Source organism: Sarcophilus harrisii, chromosome 3 (genome assembly GCF_902635505.1).
Source record: "Sarcophilus harrisii chromosome 3, mSarHar1.11, whole genome shotgun sequence".
Lineage (NCBI taxonomy): Eukaryota > Metazoa > Chordata > Mammalia > Dasyuromorphia > Dasyuridae > Sarcophilus > Sarcophilus harrisii.
Genome location: NC_045428.1, coordinates 370,472,362 through 370,496,504, shown reverse-complemented (window position 1 = coordinate 370,496,504; position 24,143 = coordinate 370,472,362). Strand labels below are relative to the sequence as shown.

Here is a 24,143-nt window from a genome sequence, read left to right as displayed (position 1 = left end):
GAGTAATTGCTTTTCCCTCCAAGTAATCATAATTCCCTCCTCTATTTCTCCATTTAACTAGATCCTGACAAATTTATACTTTGTCCTCAACATGACCTTGATTTTCTCTATTTCTTCCTATACTTAGAGTTCATCAAACCTCCCCTGGTCTTATATTCTTATTTTTACAATGCCAGTATCCTAACTGACTTGCTCAGCTACTTACTGTCTTTTCCTTTGTATCTCTAGTCCTCTTGTTAACAAACCCTCACCTTATACCAAACGTTTCTCTTTTTCTACTCCCATACTGCTGATGGTCATTTGAGGAAGTCACACAAATGTACTAATTGGTCTCCTACTAATGTATATTTGCTCTCACAAATGCCCAACAATCCTTTCATTTTTTTCCCTAATGGACACTCTCTGACAAGGCAGTTTCAAATCTTCATTTCTGTCCTTGAGTCTCCCTAGAGCAGGGTTTTTCAACCTTTTTCCACTTGTGACACCTTTTTACCTGAGAAATTTTTATGCAAGCCTAGGTATATAAAATAGATATACAATATATAATATACATACAATACAAAAACATTTACTGATAATCAGCCCTAATGTTGTGACCCCCACATTAAGTTACAGGACCCCATATGAGATGTGACCCACAATTTAAGAAGCTTTCCCCAGATTTTCCACTCCTATTTTCCACTCCGCAGATGACATTATTTCTGACTTGACTAAGAAATTGAAATCATTCCCTACTTCATCCCCTCAAAATCAGTACCCCTAAAACTGAACTCATCATCTTCTAAAACAGTTCTCCTTCCACACTTCTGCAGCTTTACTAACACCATCAATATTTTGGGAGCCAACAGGCTTGAAATCTCAAGATTATATTTAACTTCTCTCTTGCCCCTCATCTAGTCACCAAGTCTTGCCAATTTGTCTTCCTGTTGTCTTTTATCCATGTCTTCTCTTTTATTTTCCACTAGTTATACCATAATACAAGTCCTTATCACCTTGCCTTGCCACAATGTTTTTTGATCTCCATTCTTTTTTTCATGAATTCTCAAATTCATCCTGCAAACTTGAGGTCAGATTGATATCTACTTTAAACATCACTGTTGTCTTCAAAATCCTTCAATGGTTCCTCATCAAATATACAAAATACAATCTAAATATCACTGACTAATATTAATTTTCTAGTTCAGAAGTTCTCAACTCTTTTTTGTGTGATGGACCCATTGGAAAGAATATTCTAGTAAGGCTTATGAACCCCTATCAGAATAATATTTTAAAATACATAAGATAAAAAAAATTGGGGCAGCTAAGTAGTACAGTAGATAAAGTGCTGAGCCTAAAGTCAGGAACTCAGGTTCCTGAATCCGGCTATGTGAGCCTGGGCAAGTCCCTTAACGCTGCTTGTCTCAGTTTCCTCTTCTATAAAATGAGCTGGAGAAGAAAATGGCAAATCACTCTAGTATCTTTGCCAAGAAAACCCCAAATGGGATCACAAAGATAAACAGAGATGAAATGACTAAACAATAACAAAAGAACATAGAATTACAAAGGAAACACTTTATTTAAATAAATACCGTTATCAAAATATTAAAAAACAAACTCACAAACCTCGGGTTAAGAACATGTGCTCTAGCCAATCTGATCTACTCATCATCCCCCAGTATATATAGAGAAAAATCATAGTGATTTTTCAAGGATGACCTCAAGCACTCTTTCCCTACATGAAACATTTCCCATTATCTGGTTCCATGATGATGGTCTTATTTACTCAATATTTATTCAGTGTCAGTTATGTACAGAACACTTTGGTAGGCTCTAGACTTTTTCTCTGTTCTAAAACTCTTATATCTCTTAATGTTGATACTATTCCTGTGACTTATCACAATGTTTCCTTGTGGTATTCTCTTTTTCCTGTGTAGGTCTTGTCTCCACAGTGATGCTAAAAGCTCTTTGAAAACAGGAATCACCTCCTGAGCCTCTTGGTATTTCCTTCAGTGCCTTTCACAAGGTGGGATGCAATAAACGCTTCTTGATACATGTGATAGTTATCAGGGCCCCTGACCATATGGATCAACAATTCTCTTAATGATTTGTTATTTCTCTTTGATGTTAAGTAAAGTCTAGAGGGAGCAGTAAGAAGAGCTTCCTTTTACTTGAAAATCTGTTGATAGTAACTAAGTTACATTAACTATTGTTTGTAGATTTTCATATCAATCTAGAGTTCATATATATTTATTTTGGAGAATTTGTGAAGGGATTTTCTGTCCTGTGATATGAGTTCAACATCCGTGGTCTCTGAGTCCCTTAGCTGTGGTAACTCAGATTTTGCTTTATCTTGCCAGAGCCTACATCCCCCTTCTACCTCCTCAGCTACTCTAACCACGCCTCTTCCACATTCGAATATGAGCTCCTTGAAAACAGAGATTGTCTTATTTGATTTGTTTTCATTTCTTAGCCTAGAACTTAACTTATGGTAAATACTTAAATGTTTTATTGATTTATTAACAGTATTTAACTATCGCAATGCAATGGAACTTATATTTAGATGTATATTAAAAGTGAGTTGTAGTGAATATTAACATTCAATTGTTGATTTTATATGAAATCAATGGAATTTTAAAATTTTGGATATATGATTTTATTTATGGAATTGCATTATTCAGGCTGATATACAGAACTTGTAGCAGGATATGGCTATTATTTATGCATTTTTATACTTTATGTTATTGTTTTTTTAAAGGTAAAGTGATTCTTAGATTTGGAAGACTTAAATTACCCCTCTATTCAGTTGAAAACATCTTTCAGGAGAACAAAGGCCCAAAAAACTGGATAAAAGATTTCTCCTTCAATATTGGTTACCTTCCTGATTCCCTTTAGCATTAATGCCTTCCTTCTGAGATTGTTTCCAATTTATCTTGTATATATGTTATTTGTATATAATCACTTAGATGCTGTTTCTCCTATTATATTGTGAAGTCCTTTAGAACAGGTACTGTATCCACAATTCTTAGCACAGTACCTAACATATAGGAGGCAGTTAGATGGTACAATGGATAGAGTGCTGTTAGAATCAGGAAGATCCAAGTTCAAATATAATTTTAGTCATGTATTAGATGTGTAATCTTGAGCAAGTCACTTACCCTTCAATTTGTCTCAGGTTCCTCAAGTATAAAGTGAGGAGAATAATAGCACTTACTTCTCAGGAATTTTGTGAGGATAACATTAGAATATATTTGTAAAGCACTTAGCATAATACCAAGCATATAGTATATGCTATATAAATGTTAACTATTATTAATAAGTGATATAGCATTACAATTATATATTATAATTAATAATGTAATATTATGATTCTATATAATAATGGTATAATAATAACAATAAGTTGTTGTTGACTTTATTTCTGAGTCTGAACTCTATTATGGAGTTCATCTAAATTTGCCATTTCAGACATATATAAACTAAACAATAAAATGCAGACTTGTTATATTTTTGTTAAATTATAATCAAAACTTTCTAAGATTGATTTGGAAATATACATGTGTGTATTTATGCATGTATGTTTATATATATATATGTATATATATATATATATTTAGAATGAAGATTTTATTAAATCCTTGCTATGTAACAGATACTATGCAAAGTGTTGGATATAGTAATAAAGCAAAGTTAATAATAGTTGCTGTCCTCAAGGACCTTACATTCTAACAAGGATGATAACATACAAAAGGAAGGTGAAAGTTTGGAGTAAGGGAAGTATAATTTTGGTAGAGTATGAGAGTTTAGTTGCTTAAATGAATATACTTTAATTGACTTCAAGATTACTAAGGTTTCATTTAATTCATGAAAATGATTTAGACCTTGTCATTAAGAAACAAAATCTTATTGTATGGAATTGATCAGTACAAAGTAACCCCCTTATGTTAGAGTCAAGTTATAGTGTGACTGGCCATGGCTAATCAGATCAATATGAGTTCAGAATGCTCTGCCACAAGTTAGAGATAAATAGTCCCTATGAACATTTAGAGTGGATTCTCTAATTTTGCTCATCTTAAATGTCCTTTGGACTAATTAAATTCTACTTTGCTCACAGAGCACAGGAGGGCACACTGTCCTGGGTAATCCTGTGTCAGTGTCTCCCATGTCATACAATCAATTCTAAAGTTTTTAAGAGAGACCTTGAGAGTGTCATTGTTTCTGATCACCTTGTGAGCACTTGCCTTATATGAGTTTTCGATAAAATAATTTTTTTGGCAAGTGCACATTTGGTATTCAAACAATATGACCAGCACAGTAGAATTGTCTCTCTGCAGTGAAATTGGAATGCTTTTACAAAAAGCTCCTATTCTGAAATATTGCTTAAATGTATAGCATATTGACAAGTATAGCTTAATATACGGATAGAGTTGCTAAGTATGCGCTACCAAGAAACAGTAAGTTTACATATAAGTCATTACAGTCAAAAGGATTTTTTTAAGCTGTCAGAATTTTATAAATGCAAGGAAATTTTTTTTGATGTTTAGAGGATTGGGATTAGAATAGAAATCTGATCACTGAGAAAATTTCTATTGGATAATCATAAAAGTGATATTTTCCAATGGCAGCACAGCAACTGATTTTATTCAGAACCTCAAAATAACTATTTGCTTACCCAATGGCTTGACGCTCCAGCAACCTCTGGACTGGTATGGTTAGTTTCCCAAGAAAACGCTTGATGATAGGACGACTCTTGGCAAATTTGTCTTTAATTTCAATTTCTAAGACATCAGTAAGAAGTGCAAAAAAAGAGTATTTCTAAAAAAGGAAAAAGGGATAACATCAATTTATCTTTAAAATAAATCTCAAAAAATTGGATTTTGATAGAATAAAGTTTCTATCTCCTCTTTTCTTGTATAACTATACTCTTTCCTTTAGTGATTTCATTGAATCTCTTGGGTTCAATTACTACTCTAGCCAGATGATTACCAGATCTATAATCCAGCCCAAATCTCTCTCCTCAAGTCTAGTCCTACATTATCACATGCTTCCTGGATTTTTCCATCTGGATACCTCACTAGTATCTCAAATTCATCATGTCTCTATGGAACCCATTATATTTATCCCCAAACCATTTTTCCTCTAAACTTCCTTCTTTATGAAGAGTATTACCATAATCCTTTTCATCAACCGGGATGATAATAACATCAATATCAGTATCCTTTTCTAGTCTACCTCTTTCATTTTTATAAAGAGCAAACTGAAGCCCATAAGTTCAATGGTTTGCCCAAGGTTTCACAGGTTTTAAGCAACAGAGGATATATGTGAATCCAGGTCTTCTGATTCCATAGACCAAAACCTTTCCAATGTATCACTGAACCACAATGATTATTAGGGATTTTTAAAAAATCTTTTAAATTAATAGCAAAATAAAAACATTAGAGGAATTAAATATTATGGTTTTCACTAGTGAAAGTTTCATTTCACTGAAACTCCATATTGAAACTGAAGAAACTGGGGAGTTTCTAGCACGCAACAAAATTCAATGGAATTGAAGATCATTTCATCTTTATACAATCCTATAAATTACTTTCAACCAGTATTATTTTCTATATAGAAATAGATGGAAGTCTTTTTGATTTCCATAACCATAGAAGAATACTCAATGTAAATATTCCATAAAGTTGACTATTTTCAATTAACATTTACTCCTCACTATCAGTGTGTTCTGTTCTACTCAGTATTGTTACTACTATTTAAATATGCACTAAATTAGGTATAATGTAACTGATAAGCTAAAAAAACGAATTTATGTACATAGAAACTGAAACACAGATAGTATATAACTTGCACAGGATCACTGTGAAGGGTGTAACAAAACTCAGAGATGTTTTTAATATAGTCTCACTTCTCTCCCCCAGAGCAGATTGGCACTTGTGTGTTCTTATAATCATTATAGGTAGCACTAATGGGAAAAACTATCTTAAATTTCATCCAATCATCTCACAGTAAGACCATATTGCAGAAAGTAGCAGTTCTAAAGAATTAGCACATACTGTCCATGTCAATATGTCTATCCTGAAGTTGAACATTCACTTAATGACCCTCCATCAAGTCAATTGTATTTCTTTAATTAATTGAAATCTACAGCTTGCAGGAATCCACAAATCCATTAGCTAAAGCCCAAGGGAGAGAGAAATCTCTTTCGCTTACTATGATCTATGTACTAGAATTCAGTGGTCCCTTGTGTCCTTTCTTACACAGCCCCTGGAAACCACTACCACATCCTTGACGATCTAAACTAGTTCCCAGAAGTAAACCACAGTGAGAAGCATTCAAAGGAAGAAAGGAGTAAATACCAGTTTGGCAAACTATTGAGCTATCAAGCATGAGAGACTTAAAAGGCATACATCATTACCTCTCTGTGCCAAATTGGATTAGTTGTGTTACTGATGATGGTAGACCTTCGTTCCTGCCCATGATGGGCAAATGTAGGAAAACTGCTCTTCTTTCCTGGCTGAATTGACATCTTAAGGTAAGGATCAGGATTAAAGAACATTCCTTTCTTTAGCCCAACTGCCCTAAGATCTTAAAAAATAAAGGGGAGGGAAGTAAGAAAAATATTATATCAATATATCATCATTAGAACAAGCAATTCAATGATTTGTATTTGTATTCAAAACTATTACTCAAAATCCTTTCCTTGAGACCTCGTAGTGAACTTACGTAAAATTCATTACAGTAAGATGGATGGGATGTTTGGTATAGGATTGGTTCAAGGCATTAACTCATTCAATGAGTTCTAACAGGATACACAGAGAAAGCAATGAATGCTGGAGGAAGATCTATCATATCTGAACCTTTAGTTGAAACTTCCTGTGTCACAGGCTAAAAATGCTTTTGATTCCCACATACAAGCCTTCATTATTACTTTCCAGGGTAACTTATTTTGATCTCAAACATTTAATATATTGCTTTGGAAGAAATCCTTAATAAACACACTATTACAAAAAAGACAACATTCTGTTGTAACATCAAAGAGAAAAAAAGAATTATTCAAGTACTTGGGGCAGGTATAAATTGAGTTCTGAAATGAATAAGTAAACTGACTGAGTTCAGAGCTGTAGAGCAATAATATTATCCTGAAACTTTGGAAACTTGTATCAATGCCTTAGAATTCATGAAAAACCATAAACATATTCATTTGCACCAAATAGTAAATGATTCATATCATCCTCCTAAATTAAAAGGAATTTAGAGTTCTGGCTGTAGAAGGTTACTATGGTAATAGGGAAAATCCAAACACAAAAACCAGAAGAAAACAGCAATGGCAAAATGCCTATATGTGAAGCCTCAAAGGAGGGTATGAATTGCTCTCAAGATCAAATAGTTCTCTTGGAGGAGGCCAAAAAAGGATCTTAAAAATCAAATAAGAGAGATAGAAGAAAAATGAGCGAATGAAATGAGAGTTATATAAAAGAATTAGGCAAATAATTCAACAGGTGGGGGGGTGGGGTGGAGAAAGGCAACATTTTGGAAAAGGAAGCACTGAAATGGATAGAGGAAAACACTTCCTTAAAATTAGAATTGGCAAAATAGGGGAGGGAAATTCATTGAACAAAACAACTTTAAAAGTAGGACTGGTCAAATGGAAAAGAAGACAAAAAAGCTAAGTGAAGAAAATAATTCCTTAAAAATCAGAATTGGACAAATGGAAGTGATGATTCAATGAGACATCAAGAATCAATCAAACAAAATGAAAAAAAAAATAGAAGAAAGTGTAAATATCTCATTGGAAAAATAACCAACCTGGAAAATAGATCCAGGAGAGATAATTTAAGAATTAATGAACTATCCGAAAGCCATAATCAAAAAAAGAATTTGGACAACATCTTTCAAGAAATCATCAAGAAAAATGTCCTAATATATTAGAACCAGAGGGCAAAACAGTCATTGAAATAATCTACCAATTATCTCCTCAGAGAGATCCCAAAATGAAAATCTCTAGGACTACTGAAGCTAAATTCCAGAATTATCAGGTTAAGGAGAAAATACTGCAAGCATCTGAGAAAGCTGGGAGGGAGTGGAAGGGGATGTGACTTTTTTCAGGGCTACAGAGTCAGTGTATGGTAGAGGTAAAACTTGAATCCACTTCTTACTTACTTCAAAGCTAGTTAACTTTCTATTAGCCTTAGAATCAGGATAGTACACTTGTTTAATATAATTCAAAAACATACAGTGTTTCTATGGTTCAGAGATGCATATGTATACACATACAACTAGCATATAGCAAGAAAGTAATTTCCTAATACAGGGCAGCAGTGTATGTAAAAAAAAATGTAAAAACAAAACAACAAAAAAACCAACTTTATCTGAAAAGCCTCTCAAGCCAAGAATAAAACACTAAGGACAGGAAGGATCTTTGATCTGAAAAGGTATCCAAAGTAATAAAAGGCAGATAAAGAACCAGACAGACGCTTCAAAGGAACTACTATAATATCTCTTTAGTATCACATTCCCCATTTCTGGCATTTCAAGAGTAGCATGCTCATTACAAACATCACATTAGTATTTTATTGTCTGTGTCATGATTCCTAATATTTCACCTGACTTTATTTGGCATAATATACCTTTGAGAGAAAATGAAATGTAGTTTTCTACATTTTTATGTATGCCTTTTCAATTATGTTCACTTAATTTATAGGATTGTAGATCCAAAGTTGGAATAGATGATGGAGATTGATTAGTCTAACATTCTCATTTTACAGATAAGGAAATTGAGGCCCCATGAAATTATTTGCCCAAGGTCAGATAGGTAGAAGCAAGGCTGGGATTCAGACCCTGCTCTTGTATTCTTTTCAAGTGACAGAATCACTTTCCCTACAAAGCAAATCCAAATGTCTAGATTGCTCTGCCTCAAATGAGGAATGGTATGGATATAAATGGCAACCACCAAACCATATGGTTTATTTTGTTTTCTTTTAGTTTGCACATACCATAGAATAGAGTGCTCATTCTCCCCACCCAGATCAGCACCTGCTCTGTGATTTACAGTTTTGTAGGATACTGAAAAATTAAGTGACTTGCGCAGGGTCACACAGTCAGTATTATCAAAATTGAACTTCTTCCTGTCTCTAAGATTAGCTCTCTATGCACAATACTATATTATACTCATCTCATTTTTCCTATTACTTTTCTTTCAAGATGCATATAATAACACAAGATTGGCCAGAAGATACTTTCAAATCAACACTGTTATTTTCAGAAAAATACAATCTTAGACACAGAATCTCAAAAATTATCTAGTGCTTCCAATTCATTTCATAGATCAAAACATTAAAGAGGAGAGAAGTAAAATAATTTCCTCAAGATCAGATAATCAACTAAGAGTACCATAGTTTGAAACCAATTCTTCTGAAACCAATTTTAATGTTCTCTAGTCTATAATATGAAGCTGTCAAACAAAGAATAGTTTCAATATTCACTGTGAATTTTCAGTTATTCATGCCCTTTATTCAACTGCAGATTAACAATGAAACATTTATGACTGCGGCTTACTTTTATAGTTACTCACATATTTGCCAGCATAAAATTATTTATTCTCAACATAAAAATGTTAGAACCATATTAATTTTATATAATAAAGTGCAGCAACCATTACAATGTTTACCTGCTATGGTTCCCACATATATATTATCTCCAACTATTTAACTTCAAAGTTGTTAGAATAAGTTTGAAGCCAAAGCAAAAAATGTATTTTTAATTTAATTTTAATTATTTATTTTAAGGCAATAATTCATTGTTAGTAGTAAAATAATGGATAATATTTATATAAAGCTTGCTAAGCACTTTATAAATATTTTCTCCTTTTAACAAGTATCCACTATGTGCAAACTCTATGCTAGGAATGGAGATTAAAAAGAAGCAGTTCTTGTCATCAAATACTAATGTGATGTTTGTAATGAGCACGCTACTCTTGAAATGCCAGAAATGGGGAATGTGATACTAAAGAGATATTATAGTAGTTCCTTTGAAGCGTCTGTCTGGTTCTTTATCTGCCTTTTATTACTTTGGATACCTTTTCAGATCAAAGATCCTTCCTGTCCTTAGTGTTTTATTCTTGGCTTGAGAGGCTTTTCAGATAAAGTTGGTTTATTTGTTGTTTTGTTTTGTTTTGTTTTGTTTTTACATTTTTTTTTACATACACTGCTGCCCTGTATTAGGAAATGACTTTCTTGCTATATGCTAGCTGTATGTGTATACATATGCATCTCTGGACCATAGAAACACTGTATGTTTTTGAATTATATTAAACAAGTGTACTATCCTGATTCTAAGGCTAATAGAAAGTTAACTAGCTTTGAAGTAAGTAAGACGTGGATTCAAGTCTTGTCTTAACCTGGGAGAAACAACCTATGTACATTTATGTACATATTAAATATATATAATGTTAAAATAATGCAATGGGGAGGTGCAATAATAACTGGAGGGGGCATCAAAAAAGGCCTCATGCAGCAGGCTTTAGGGTTTCTAAGAGACAGAAGAAGGGGACAAACATGTGAAAAGACATGGAAATGGCAGATGGCATGTGCTGTATAAAGAACAAGAAGACAGTTTGGTCACATTGTAAAATATCTGAAAAGAAAGACAGGAAACAAGTATCTTTGAAATGCCTACTTGTGCAAAGCAACACATTAATGTATTAAAAATATCTTGTTTTGTCATTACAACAACTTTGGAAGATAGGTGCTATTATTATCCCTATTTTACAGAAGAGGAAACTGAGGCTGACAGGTATTAAGTGATTTGCCCATTGTCACAGAGCTAAGTGCCTAAGACCAGTTTTGAGCACAAGTCCTTACTCCAGGCCCAGAATTCTATCCCTGTGTCACCTGTCTCTGAAAAGGAATGACAGCATAAGTTTGGAAAGGTATTCTAGGAGCAGCTCCCAAAGTTCTTTAAATGTTCTACAGAAAAGTTTACATTTTATCAAGAAATAACAGCCCTTGGAGCTTTTGGAGGATCAGAATTATTTAATCAAACCTTTGCTCTAGCAAGATTACCTTGGCAGCTAGACCTAGGATGTAGTAGAAGGAGAGAAAGTTGAATCAAGGCAACCAATTATGGATATTACAAACAATCCAAGTTTGTGAGTTGGTGTATTATAAAAATAGAAACTTTGAAGTTGGAAGGATCTAAGTGGCCACCTAGTCCAATTATTGAATTAATTCAATAAATATTTGTTAGGCACCTACTATTTTTCAGGCACGGTGCTAATACATAGAAAGAGACAAAAGACAGTCCCCATCTTAAAAGTGTTTAAAATCTGATGATTTATAATTCATATAAAAATACAGCTATCCTTTTACATTGTGGGAATTAGGGGCTCAATGCTCCCTTTCCCCACCACAATCTGAAAAATCCACAGAGAATGTTTTGGCTTTTCCTACATACCAGAAAAGATGTTTGAATTGTTTTCCTTTTTCTTTTATGGGGTGTTTACAGTACTTCATTGTAAAATTTGGGTTATGTATTTGGTCATAGACTGTGTCATCTGCTGACCTTTTGTGTATTGTCTGCCAATACACAAAATTCCCCCCAAATTCCCATTTAATTGCTTATGCCAGTCTACAATATATCAAGACTGCAATGTAGAAAGTTGTCATGTGGAAAGGCTAACTATAGATTCCCTATTCTAACCTAGTCATCAAGTGCTTGTCCATTCTCTATTTGAAGAACTGCAAAGAGGGGAAACATCACTTCTCTATGCAGTTTCTTCCACTTTCTGACAGTTCTATATGGTTAGGAAAATTTTTTTCCTGAAATTGAGCTTTAATTTGCTTCTCTGCCACTTTTACCTTCTTCTCTTGATTATGCTCTCTGAGATTAAACATAACAAGACTATTTTCTCTTCTCTTAAGACAACTCTTTAAAATCTTGAAGACTGCTTTGATGGCCCCCTACTTTTTCTCTAAGCTATTCATTCCTGGTTCTTTCAACTGAACCTCATTATGATATCGATTCATGGTCCTTCACCACCTGATTGTCTTCCTTTGCTCACTCTCCAGCTTATAAATATCCTTAATTAAAATGTGGTGCCCATACTTTAATACAATATTCCAAATGAGATCTGGCAAGGGGCAAGTATTGGGAAATAATTTCTTTCCTATTCTTGGAAGCTACATGTTTCTCCTTTTCTTTTTAAATATTCTTTGTTTCGAGTTTTATATCTTTTCCTTCCAACCAATCCCGCTCTGCTACTTGAAAAAGCAAGTCATTTGCTATTGATTATAAATGCAAAACACTTCCTAATCATATAGAACTGTCTGAAAGTGGAGGAAACTGCATAGAGAGATAATGCAGCCAGATGATTCAATGGATAAAGTGCGAGGTTTAGAATCAGGAAAACTCATCTTCCTGAGTTCAAATCTGTCCTTAGACACTTACTAGCTGTGTGACACTGGGCAAGTCATTTAACTCTGTTTGATTCAGTTTCCTCATCTGTAAAATGAATTGGAAAAGTAAATGGGAAATTATTCTAGTATTTCTCTCAAGAAAACCCCAAATGGGCTCACAAAGACTCCATGGCTCACAGTCCATGACTGAACAACAATACATGTGAAGTTATGTAAAACATATTTCTATATTAGTTATGTCACAATTTTCTTTTCCACAGAAAAAAATAAAGTTTAAAAGTATACTTTAATCTTTATTGAGAGCTCACTGATTCTCTCTCAGGAAGTGGATTTTTTCATTCATGAATCCATTAGACTTGTTTTGAATCATTATCTTGATCAGAGTAGCTAATCTTTCACAATTGAGTTTCATTACAATAACTCTGTTACTATATATATATATATATATATATATATATATATATATATACAATGATCTCCTAGTTCTGCTCAATTAATTTTGTATCTGTTCATATAAGTCTTGCCAGGCTTTTTCTGAAACCATCTCTTTTGTCATTTCTTACAAGTTAATTCTTTTCAATGTAGCTCAAGACCATATTAGCATTGTACTTCTGATTTATATTGACCTTGCAGTTTTTTCACACCTAGATCTTTTTCAGAACTATTGAATAAGATTCCCAACCTGGGTATAAGACTCAAATGATTTTCATTTTGCTAGAATCAACCTAATGCTCCCACTTAATATTCTTTTGGATGTTTTAATCAAAAAGTATTACATAATCAGTAGCTTAGACATAATTTCCAATAATGGAAGTCATAACCATTAATACTCAATTATTCGATGATATTCCCATCCATGTCCTACCATAAGTTTGTGAAAAGAGTCAATCCAATATGCTAGAGGCCTTCCTATCTTTCTTCTAAAATTATGAAAAATTATGAAAATATTGACCATCCAACTATCATATGTTGTATTCATCACATGACCAATTCATTTTCTCTTCCTTTCATATATTTCTCTGATGAAATCTTATTCTTTTAAAAAAGTATTATTGATAATGACAATATCTACCATTTATATAGCACTTTAAGGTTTGAAAAGCATTTTATGTATGTTATTTCACTTGATCATCACAACAAAACTGTGAGGTGGATGCTATTGGCATCCCAAAACTGACTGAGAGTTAAGTGACTTGTTAAGGGTCATACAATTCGTTTGTAGTTGAAGCAAGAATTAAACCGAGCTCTTCACACCAAGTCCAACACAATCCGCTGTGTTATTTTGCTGCTTTTTTCTTTTTCATAACATCCTTTTTGGTTATAGGTTGTTTCTCCATCATATTCTCCTTGTACTAGTCATTTCTGATACTCTAGAAGTGTTTTTCAATCCATGCTAGATATCATAAACAAGCTAATTAGAAGAGAAAAAACACTGACTTGTGTTTTGGACCTTATTTCCTATTTTTAGTAAAATGGGCTAGAATCCTAAGGTTCCAGATGGTCATTCCCCAGGAGAGAGTCAATAATAATTTTGACATAAAAATTCTACATTTGCATCCACTTTTTTAAGATTCATGAAACCAATATGTGAGTTAGAATAGTGACCTGGTCAAAATGGCAGTTTTTATGGTCTGCCAGCAATACCCAACAACAATTTAAAACTAAAAAAAATTATATCATCTGATGAAAGTCTGTAATTTGTCAGGCTTTCAGCATAGGGTAACATATACTTATCAGTACTAGGTCTCAAATTTCTTTGTATATTAATAAACTGTTTGTAGAAGGTATAACGGGATGAAGGGAAATAAACAATTCCACTATGATATAAATATAGTGTTCATACTCATACTGTGAATGACAATGGGATGAACTTTCCTGTAAAAAAAAAAAAGTAGGTAATAGAGTGGATTAAAAACCAGGATTCTGCAATATGTTCTTTCCAACAAACACATTTGAAGAAGAAAGATATACGCTGAGTAATAGTAAAAGGCGGGAACAGAACATATCCTGCTTTAGCTGAAGTTAAGAAAAACAAGCAGGGATAGCAATCCCAATCTCAGAAAAAGCAAAAGGAAAGATAAATCTTATGAAAAGAGATAAAGATGGAAACTACATATTACTTTTTTTATTTAATAGCCTTTTATTTACAGGATATATGCATGGGTAACTTTACAGCATTAAAAATTGCCAAACCTCTTGTTCCAATTTTTTACCTCTTACCCCCCTCCCTCCCCTTGATGGCAGGATGACCAGTAGATGTTAAAATATATTAAAATATAAATTAGATACACAATAAGTATACATGACCAAAACATTATTTTGCTGTACAAAAAGAATCAGACTCTGAAATATTGTACAATTAGCTTGTGAAGGAAATCAAAAATGCAGGTATGCATAAATATAGGGATTGGGAATTCAATGTAATGGTTTTTAGTCATCTCCCAGAGTTCTTTTTCTGGGCATAGCTGGTTCAGTTCATTACTGCTCCATTAGAAATGATTTGATCTCGTTGCTGAGGATGGCCTGGTCCATCAGAACTGGTCATCATATAGTATTGTTGTTGAAGTATATAATGATCTCCTAGTCCTGCTCATTTCACGCGGTATCAGTTCGTGTAAGTCTCTCCAGGTCTTTCTGAAATCATCCTGTTGGTCATTTCTTACAGAACAGTAATATTCCATAATATTCATATGCCACAATTTATTCAGCCATTCTCCAACTGATGGACATCCATTCAGTTTCCAGTTTTTAGCCACTACAAAAAGGGCTGCCACAAACATTCGTGCACATACAGGTCCCTTTCCCTTCTTTATAATCTCTTTGGGATATAATCCCAGTAGTAACACTGCTGGATCAAAGGGTATGCACAGTTTGATAACTTTTTGAGCATAGTTCCAAACTACTCTCCAAAATGGTTGGATTCGTTCACAACTCCACCAACAATGAATCAATGTCCCAGTTTTCCCACATCCCCTCCAACAATCATCATTATTTTTTCCTGTCATCTTAGCCAATCTGACAGGTGTGTAGTGGTATCTTAGAGTTGTCTTAATTTGCATTTCTCTGATTAATAATGACTTGGAGCATCTTTTCATATGACTAGAAATAGTTTCAATTTCTTCATCTGAGAATTGTCTGTTCATATCCTTTGACCATTTTTCAATTGGAGAATGGCTTGATTTTTTATAAATTAGAGTTAATTCTCTATATATTTTGGAAATGAGGCCTTTATCAGAACCTTTGACTGTAAAAATATTTTCCCAGTTTATTGCTTCCCTTCTAATCTTGTCTGCATTAGTTTTGTTTGTACAAAAACTTTTCAGTTTGGTATAATCGAAATTTTCTATTTTGTGATCAGTAATGATCTCTAGTTCTGCTTTGGTCATAAAGACCTTCCCCTTCCACAGGTCTGAGAGGTAAACTATCCTATGTTCCTCTAATTTATTAATAATTTCATTCTTTATGCCTAGGTCATGAACCCATTTTGACCTTATCTTGGTGTACGGTGTTAAGTATGGATCAATGCCTAGTTTCTGCCATATTAGTTTCCAATTTTCCCAGCAATTTTTATCAAACAGTAAGTTCTTATCCCAAAAGCTGGGGTCTTTGGGTTTGTCAAAGACTAGGTTGCTATATTTGTTGACTGTTTTATCCCTTGAACCTAATCTATTCCACTGATCAACTAATCTATTCCTTAGCCAATACCAAATAGTTTTGGTAACTGCTGCTCTATAATATAATTTTAGATCTGGTACAGCTAAGCCACTTTCATTTGATTTTTTTTCATTAATTCCCTTGAAATTCTTGACCTTTTGTTTTTCCATATGAACTTTGTTGTTATTTTTTCTAGGTCTTTAAAATAGTTTTTTGGGACTCTGATTGGTATATCGCTAAATAAATAGATTAATTTAGGTAATATTTTCATCTTTATTATATTTGCTCGCCCTATCCAAGAGCATTTAATATTTTTCCAATTGGTTAGATCAGACTTAATTTGTGTGAAAAGTGGTCTGTAATTTTGCTCATAAAGGGAAACTACATATTACTAAAAAAGGCACTATTAACAATGAAGTAATATCAATACTAACCATATATACAAGTAGGATAGCACCCAAATTTTTGGAGAAATTTAGTAAGTTATAGGAAGAAACAGACAGCAAAGCTATACTAGTGGGGGACCTCAATCACCCATCTCAGAACTAGATAAATCTAACCACAAAAGAAACAAAAAAACTTAAGGAGGTGAATAGAATTTTAGAAAAGTTAAATATTATAGACTTCTGAAAAAAATGAATGAGGATAGAAAGTAATATACTTTTTCTCAGGAGTACATGACATTTACACCAAAAAAACTGACCATGTGTTAGGGTATAAAAACATCATAATAAAATGCAGAAAGGCATAAAAATATTAAGTTCACCCTTTTCAAATAGTAATGCAATAAAAATTGCATGTAATAAAGGGCTTATGGAAAGGTAGAAATTTAAAAAATAATGTAAACAAAATAATCTAATACTAAAGAATGAGTGGGTTAAACAACAAATCATAGTAACAATAAATAATTTCATCAAAGAAAATGACAGTAATGAGACAATATATCAAAACTTATGGGATGCAGTTAAAACTATTCTCAGGAGAAAGTTTTTTCATCTCTAAATATTCACATGAATAAAATAGAAAAAGAAGAGATAGATAATTGGAAATGCAACTTAAAAATGCTAGAGAAACAATTAAAAATTAAAGCCCCAATTAAAACACAAATCAAAAATTCTGAAAATCAAGAGAGATTAATTAAACTAAAATAAGAAAATGATTGAATTAAAAATAAAATTAAGAGCTGGTTTTATTTAAAAAACAAAATTGATAAACCTTTGGTCAATTTGATTTTTTCAAAAAAGAAGAAAACCAAATTTCTCTATCAAAAATGAAAAGGCTGAATTCACCAGTAAGGAAGAGAAAATTAAAGCAACAATTAGGAGCATTTTTCTCCCAACTGTATGCCAAGAAATCTGTGGAGATGAATATTTACAAAAATATACAGAGGAGGAAATTAAATATTTAAATAACCTCATTTAGAAAAAGAAATTGAACAAGCCATCAATGAACTCCCTAAAAAATCTCGAAAGCCAGATTAATTTACACTTGAAATCCAAACATTTCGAGAACAATTAATTCCAATACAATATAAACTATCTAGAAAAATAGGTGAAGAAGGAGTCCTACTAAATTCCTCCTATGACACAAATATGACAAAGCAGAAAGAACCAAAACTTTTCCCTAAGAAATATTGATGCAAAAATGTTAAATGAAGTATTAGAAAAAAGATCACAGCAGTTTGTCACAAGAATAATACACTATTAGGTAGAGGGATTTGTAGCAGGAATTAATGGCTGGAGCAATATTAGGAAAACTATCAGCATAATGGACCATATCAATAACAAAATTAACAGAAATCATATGGTCATCTCAATAGATGCAGAAAGAAGTTTTGACAAAATACAGCATCCATTTCTATTAAAAACACTACAGAGCATAGGAAATAGAGTTTCCCTTAAAATAATAAGCAGTATCTATCTAAAACTACCAGCAAGCATTATATATAATAGGTATAAGCTAGAAGGATTGAAAATTTATAAACAGGAAAAATATCAAAGTACTCATAGGTAGGTGAAGCTAATATAATAAAAATAACAATTCTATCTATGTTAATTTAGTTATTCAATGTCACACCAATACAACTGACAAAAATTATTTTATGGAACTAGAAAAAAATAATAACAAAATTCATCTGGAAGAACAAAAAGTCAAAAATATCAAGGGAATTAATGAAAAAATGCAAAGGAAGGTGACAAAGCTGTACCAGATATAAAATTATATTATAAAGTGGCCAATCTAGGTACTGGCTGAAAAGTAAGTATGTGAATCAGTAGAATAGAATAGGTTAGGTATACAAAACACAGTAGCAAATGACTATAGTAATCTAATGTTTGATAAACTCAAAAGCTCCAGTTTCTGGGGTAAGAATTCACCACACAACAAAAATTGCTGGAAAAACTGGAAAATAGTATATCAAAAAATAGGAACGGATGAAAATCTCACACCCTATACCAATATAAGATTGAAATGGGTACATGATTTAGACATAAAGTGTGAGGCCATAAGCAAGGAAAGAGACACATAGGAGAGCAAAGAACAGTTTTACTTGTCAGATATGTGGAGAAGAGAAGATTTATGGCCAAAAAGACATAGAAAACATTATGAAAGAGGGATAATTTTGATTACATTAAATTAAAAAGTTAATTATTTTAAATTAATTTAATTAATTAATTAAAAATGTAAACCAATGCAACCAAGATTAAAAGGAAAGCAGAAATCTGAGAAACAATTTTTACATCTAATGTTTTTGATAAAGACTTCATTTTTCAAATATATAGAGAACTGAGTCAAATTTATAAGTCTACAAGTCATTCCCTGATTGAGAAATGGTCAGAGGATATGAACAGGGAGTTTTCAGATGAAGAAATTAAAACTCTCCATATAAAAAAAACGCTCTGAGTCACTACTGGTTAGAGAAATGCAAATTAAAACAACTCTGAGGTACCACTTCACATTTATTGGCTAGTATGATGGAAAAATAAAATGACAAATACTGTAGAGGATGTGAAAAATTATAAAACTAATGAACTGTTGGTAGAATTATGAACTGATCCAAGCATTCTGGAGATCAATTTGAAGCTATTCCAAAGGGACTATAAAACTGTGCATACCCCTTGATTCAGCAATACAACTATTAGGTCTGTATTCTAAAGAGATAATATAAAAGGGAAAAGGACTCACATGTACAAAAATATTTATAGCTCCTCTATTTGTGGCGGCAAAGACTTGGACACTAGGGGGATACCCGTCAATTTGGGAATGACTGAACAAGTTGTGGTATATATAAATGTAATAGAATATTATTGTGCTATAAGAAATGATGAGCAGGTGGATTTCAGAAAAATCTGGAAAGACTTACATGAAAAGATGCTGAGGGAAGTGAGCAGAGCCAAAAAAACTATACACAGTAGCAGCAACATTGTATGATGATCAATTTTGATAGACTTAGCTCTTCTCAGAAATACAACAGTCCAAAACAATGCAAAATGACATATGGGAAAATACTATCCACATCCAGAGAAAGAACTATTTTCATCTTTTTTTTTCTTTCTTGTGTTTTTTCCCTTTGGTTCTGATTCTTCTTTTACAGCATGACTAATTGAAAATATGTTTACCATGATTGTACATGTATAACCTATGTTAGAGTGCTTGTTGTCTTGGGGAAGAAGAGGGAAGGAAAGGAGGGAAAATTTTAAACTCAAAATTTTACAAAAATGAATATTAAAAACTATCTTTACATGTAACTGGAAAAAGTACTATGAAGTATAAAAGGAAAGTGCTTTGCAATATGAAAATACTTCATAAATGATGGGGAGGAATTAAAAGAACCAGGAAGAAAAGATAAGCTAGCTAAAATTATTTTGATCTATGTAATGCAGAATCAGGCTAACCAAATCTGGACAAAACATCCCCAGTCTAAATTATATTAGAAGTTAATACATGTAAAGGCAATTTATTTCTCAAAATTTCCTCAAGGCTACTGGGGTGAAAAGAGAAGGTCAAAGAAGAGGGGAAAATAATATATCATAGGAGAAACTGTTACCACTACTTTTCTTGCTTTCTGGATAATAGACAGAGGAAAAAGGTACAGGCCTTGGGTTCCTTAACAATATTGCTGGAACCTAAGGGCCTCTAGAATCAGAAGGCCATAGGATGATTCTGGGTTTCCCAGAATTAAGGTGAATAAGACCAAGAAACTTTGGAGTCACAAAAGTAACTAAGTTACACAATGGTTTTCTTGTTAAATAATTTCACATTCAGGGAAGGTAAAAAAAAAAGAGAAGAATTATGAAGATTGTGCATCTTCAATGAATTCCTATATATTTTCTGTATATGTGACCTAAGCAGACACACATATTAGTAACTGAAATAAAATGAGATTCAGATCTTGAAGATACCTTAAAGATCATTAATGCAGCCCCCTGATTATCAGAGGACTGCATAACATAGATGTAGAAATCAAAGCCTACAGAGGGAAAAGTATTTTCTTAATTCTTAGAAATGGTTGCAGAGGAGGGGATTCAAACTGAAAATTCTTCTAACATCACATCTACGGTCCCTGTCATTTAAAAATGGTGGTCTTAAATGCTTTCATTAAATGCTTATCATTGAAAACTCTAATTTTGCTCCACATATTAATAATTCTATTGGCAAAGATTGGTGATAAATATTCATAGTCCTTGTTACTAGAATGCCTAAGGCTAGTGGATTGCCTGAGCTCAGGAATTCTGATCTGCAGTAAGATTAAAGTGATTCAGGTATCTGCCCTAAGTCTGGCACCAATACATTAGACCCCTGGGAGCAGAGGGTCACTAGGCTACTTAAAGAAAGCTGAACTAGCCCATGGCACAAAAATGGGGTCTATCACGTCAGCAGAGAGATCAAAGACTTCAGTGGCTATATTTCTAGCCGGGATGTAATGGAGAAATCCAGTCACAAAAATATTAAAATATTTACCCATACACAGACACATGGATATGCATTTATACACACATACATATAATTTTTTCCCTTTGGCTAATTTCATCCATTATTTTTTTACTTGAAAAGTTGAAAAATTCTATGACTATTTACCAAGCTTGTCACTTAGGAAGAAAAGCAAATGGATGTGATTTAAGCCTTAGAAACACAACACCTCCATGAGCACAAAAACAGAGAGTTTTATAGTGACAGACATCTGTTAGGCTTTATTTTGCACAAATTTCTTATTTCACAGATGTCTGTCAAAAAAAAAAAAAAGAAAAAAAAGAAAGCTGTTTTTTCTGAGAATTTGCTTGTTTTGCCATTCAGGACATTTATCTAAATTCTATGACAAACATACAACTGATTGCACCTTTCTTAATTACATCACATTTTAGTTGTTTTCCAATCTATTATATATAATCTCCCAATGCCATCAGAGAATATTTTTTCCTTGTGCCCCCACAATCTGTTTTCCTTCCTTAAATATAAATGCATAAATATATCTTGTTTTCAACATGTAACAGAATTCCAATTACATTGTCACAGTCTACATTCTACTTTTTTTGTACATTTGAATTTTTAAATGAAAAGTTTAAAGAAATAACTTATTATATAATAGCTAACATGTGTGGTAGTCAAATTACTATTGAGTTTTATAAATAATCAATTTATAACTGAGAAATACTACTAGAAAATCTAAAAATATGTGAACTCTGAGAGTATGTGGAGGGAGGCAGGAGTGTGAACATGTATTTGTTCCTTTACAACATATGAGTAATTTAAAAGACTATAAAAATCACTTACCAGACAATGTAAAACTGACTAATTTCCGACAATGTTGATTTCCTGAAGCACCTCCTTCCATGCCTTCTGCCCCCATCTGAAGAAAAAAAATCATTAAATACCTCAGAGATGATATCTTAAGAGCAGAAGTAATTCTAACTTCCAACCTATTTTGAAGGATCAATTATATAGGGAGCATGATCAACACTGATTTGCAAACACTAGATAAATAACAATTCTTATCTTTCACAAGCAGGGAGAGGTTCACAAAGGCAGTCTCAGAGAATAGAAAGCAAAAGTTCTAAGCTTTTCAAGGATGGACAACGATGAGGTCCTAATCCTTAATAACAACAACAACAATAATAATAATAATAATAATAATAATAATAGGAGGAGAAAGAGAAGGAGTAATATGTATGTTCTGCTTACTACTAGGTCCTGAGATTAGTATTTTATAATTATTATCTCATTTGATCCTCCGAATAACCCGGGAGGTAGGTAACTATTATTAACCCAGTTTTATAGAAGAGGAAAATGAGACAAATAAATGTTAAGTAACTTGCTTAGAGTACAGCACTAGGAAGGAACTAAAGCCAGATTTGAATTCAGGGCTTTCTGATCCCAGGCCCAGGGTCTATCCATTGTATTGTGTAGTTTCCTCCAACATAATTGGATACTTCTGGAATAAGAGGTTAGAGATATACCCATTTTATGAACACAAATTAGTTTCTTCAAACACCTGGTTTTTCAGTTGTTTTGTAAGATATACACTAAAAATCTTTGATACATATAAATACGTGATTTTACTTCTCCAAATAGACTTCATAGGAAAAGCTAACCATTGACAAATATTGCCCTGCACCCACTCTGTGCGGCAATTCCTCCCAAAGTATTCAATGAATGTAGGAGGATTTTCACACTTGAGCCAACTGGACTGGCTTCTGAGAACTGATTGTTAAATTTTCATCATGAGTATTTACACTTTGGAAATTGGCTACAAATCAGGGTTTGATTTATTATTTTGTTGATTGTCCAAACTTAAGAGAATGATGGATAAAATGTTCAGAATGCAGATTAAACCTAAAAGTGTGTTTTGTGTATAATTCCTCCTCACCCTCCCTCCTCAAGAACTGATTGTTAAATATCTACCATCAACCTCTGGTCACAATTCTAAAAATAGTAGCTTGAACAGGCTGTTCCTACTTTTAATATTAATTTACATTTGGCCATCTGCTCTTTACTTCTTATAAAATATTTTCATGTAAAAACAATAATAGCAGCTGACTTTTATACAGTACCTTATGCTTTGCAAAGCATTTTAAATATATTATTTCACTTAGTGCAATGGGATTCTAATAATTTTATCTCACACTTATATTGTGTTTTTTAGGTGTACATAGTGTTTTACACTTAATTATCTTATATGATCCTCAGAAAAGCCATACTATTATTATCTCCATTTTATAGATGAGAAATCTGAAATTCACAAAAGGTTAAGTGCTAAACTTAACTATGTCAGAGGTCTGATACAAATCCAAATATTCCTAACTCCAAGACCAGTACTCTTTCAATTCTATCATCTTGCCTCTCTAGACAGTAGATCGTAAGATCCTTGAAGTCAGGGATTCTTTTTTGCTTCTTTTTGTATCCTCTGCACTTAGCATAGTGCCTGGCACTTACTTGCACTTAATAAATGTTTATTGATTGAGATAGCATACAGATTAGGTTCTTGGAGTGCAGAGTCAGTTCCTCAGAACTCTCACTTCACACAAATCTTTTCTTTAATATAGGGTTATATCCATTTTTTGGTTTGAAAAGAAGAATATTTCTGCAAATGGCTCTTTCTGCTTCTGGATAGCTTGTCAGAGTATCCTTTTCCTTACATAAAGCTTAAATTTTCTTTTCTTCAATTTTTCCCTATTGATTCTAGTTCTTGATGGCCCTTGGGTCCTCTGGAGTCAGTTGGTTCAAGTCTGATATTACCTTCAATCTAACAGAATTTTTCATACAGTAAGACATCTAGTATAATCTCTTTCCAAGTCTTCTTTTTTAGTTCTTTCCTTAGTCTCTCTTGTGCCATACTCTCACAGGCCCTTGTCCTCATGGGTGGCAATCGCATCAACATTCTCCAACTAATTGAAGACATTTTTACCCTTAATTTGCTTCAATTTTCTGGCATACAACAAATAAAACACGGATAGGAATAGGGTTAATCTTAGGGTAAAAAAACACTTCTCAAGAATGACAGTTATCCCAAAGAGAGAAGGAATGCTTCCTCAGGAAATAGTGGGTTACCCTTTACTAGAAGTCTTCAAGGTAATAGCTAACATTGTTGAGAGGACTCCTGTTCAG

General features: G+C 32.9%; 1 protein-coding gene across 3 annotated transcripts in view; it reads right to left on the bottom strand.

Annotated features, from left to right (window-relative positions):
* Nucleotides 1–24,143, bottom strand: part of HECW2 (HECT, C2 and WW domain containing E3 ubiquitin protein ligase 2) — a 369,280-nt gene that overhangs the window by 134,315 nt on the left and 210,822 nt on the right. For all 3 annotated transcript variants that reach the window (XM_031960290.1, XM_031960289.1, XM_031960291.1), the window contains 3 exons: nucleotides 21,813–21,888; nucleotides 6,392–6,561; nucleotides 4,649–4,791 (listed from right to left, as the gene is read on the bottom strand). In XM_031960290.1, the coding sequence (XP_031816150.1) occupies nucleotides 4,649–4,791; nucleotides 6,392–6,561; nucleotides 21,813–21,888 (389 nt within the window). The remainder of the gene's footprint in view (nucleotides 1–4,648; nucleotides 4,792–6,391; nucleotides 6,562–21,812; nucleotides 21,889–24,143) is intronic.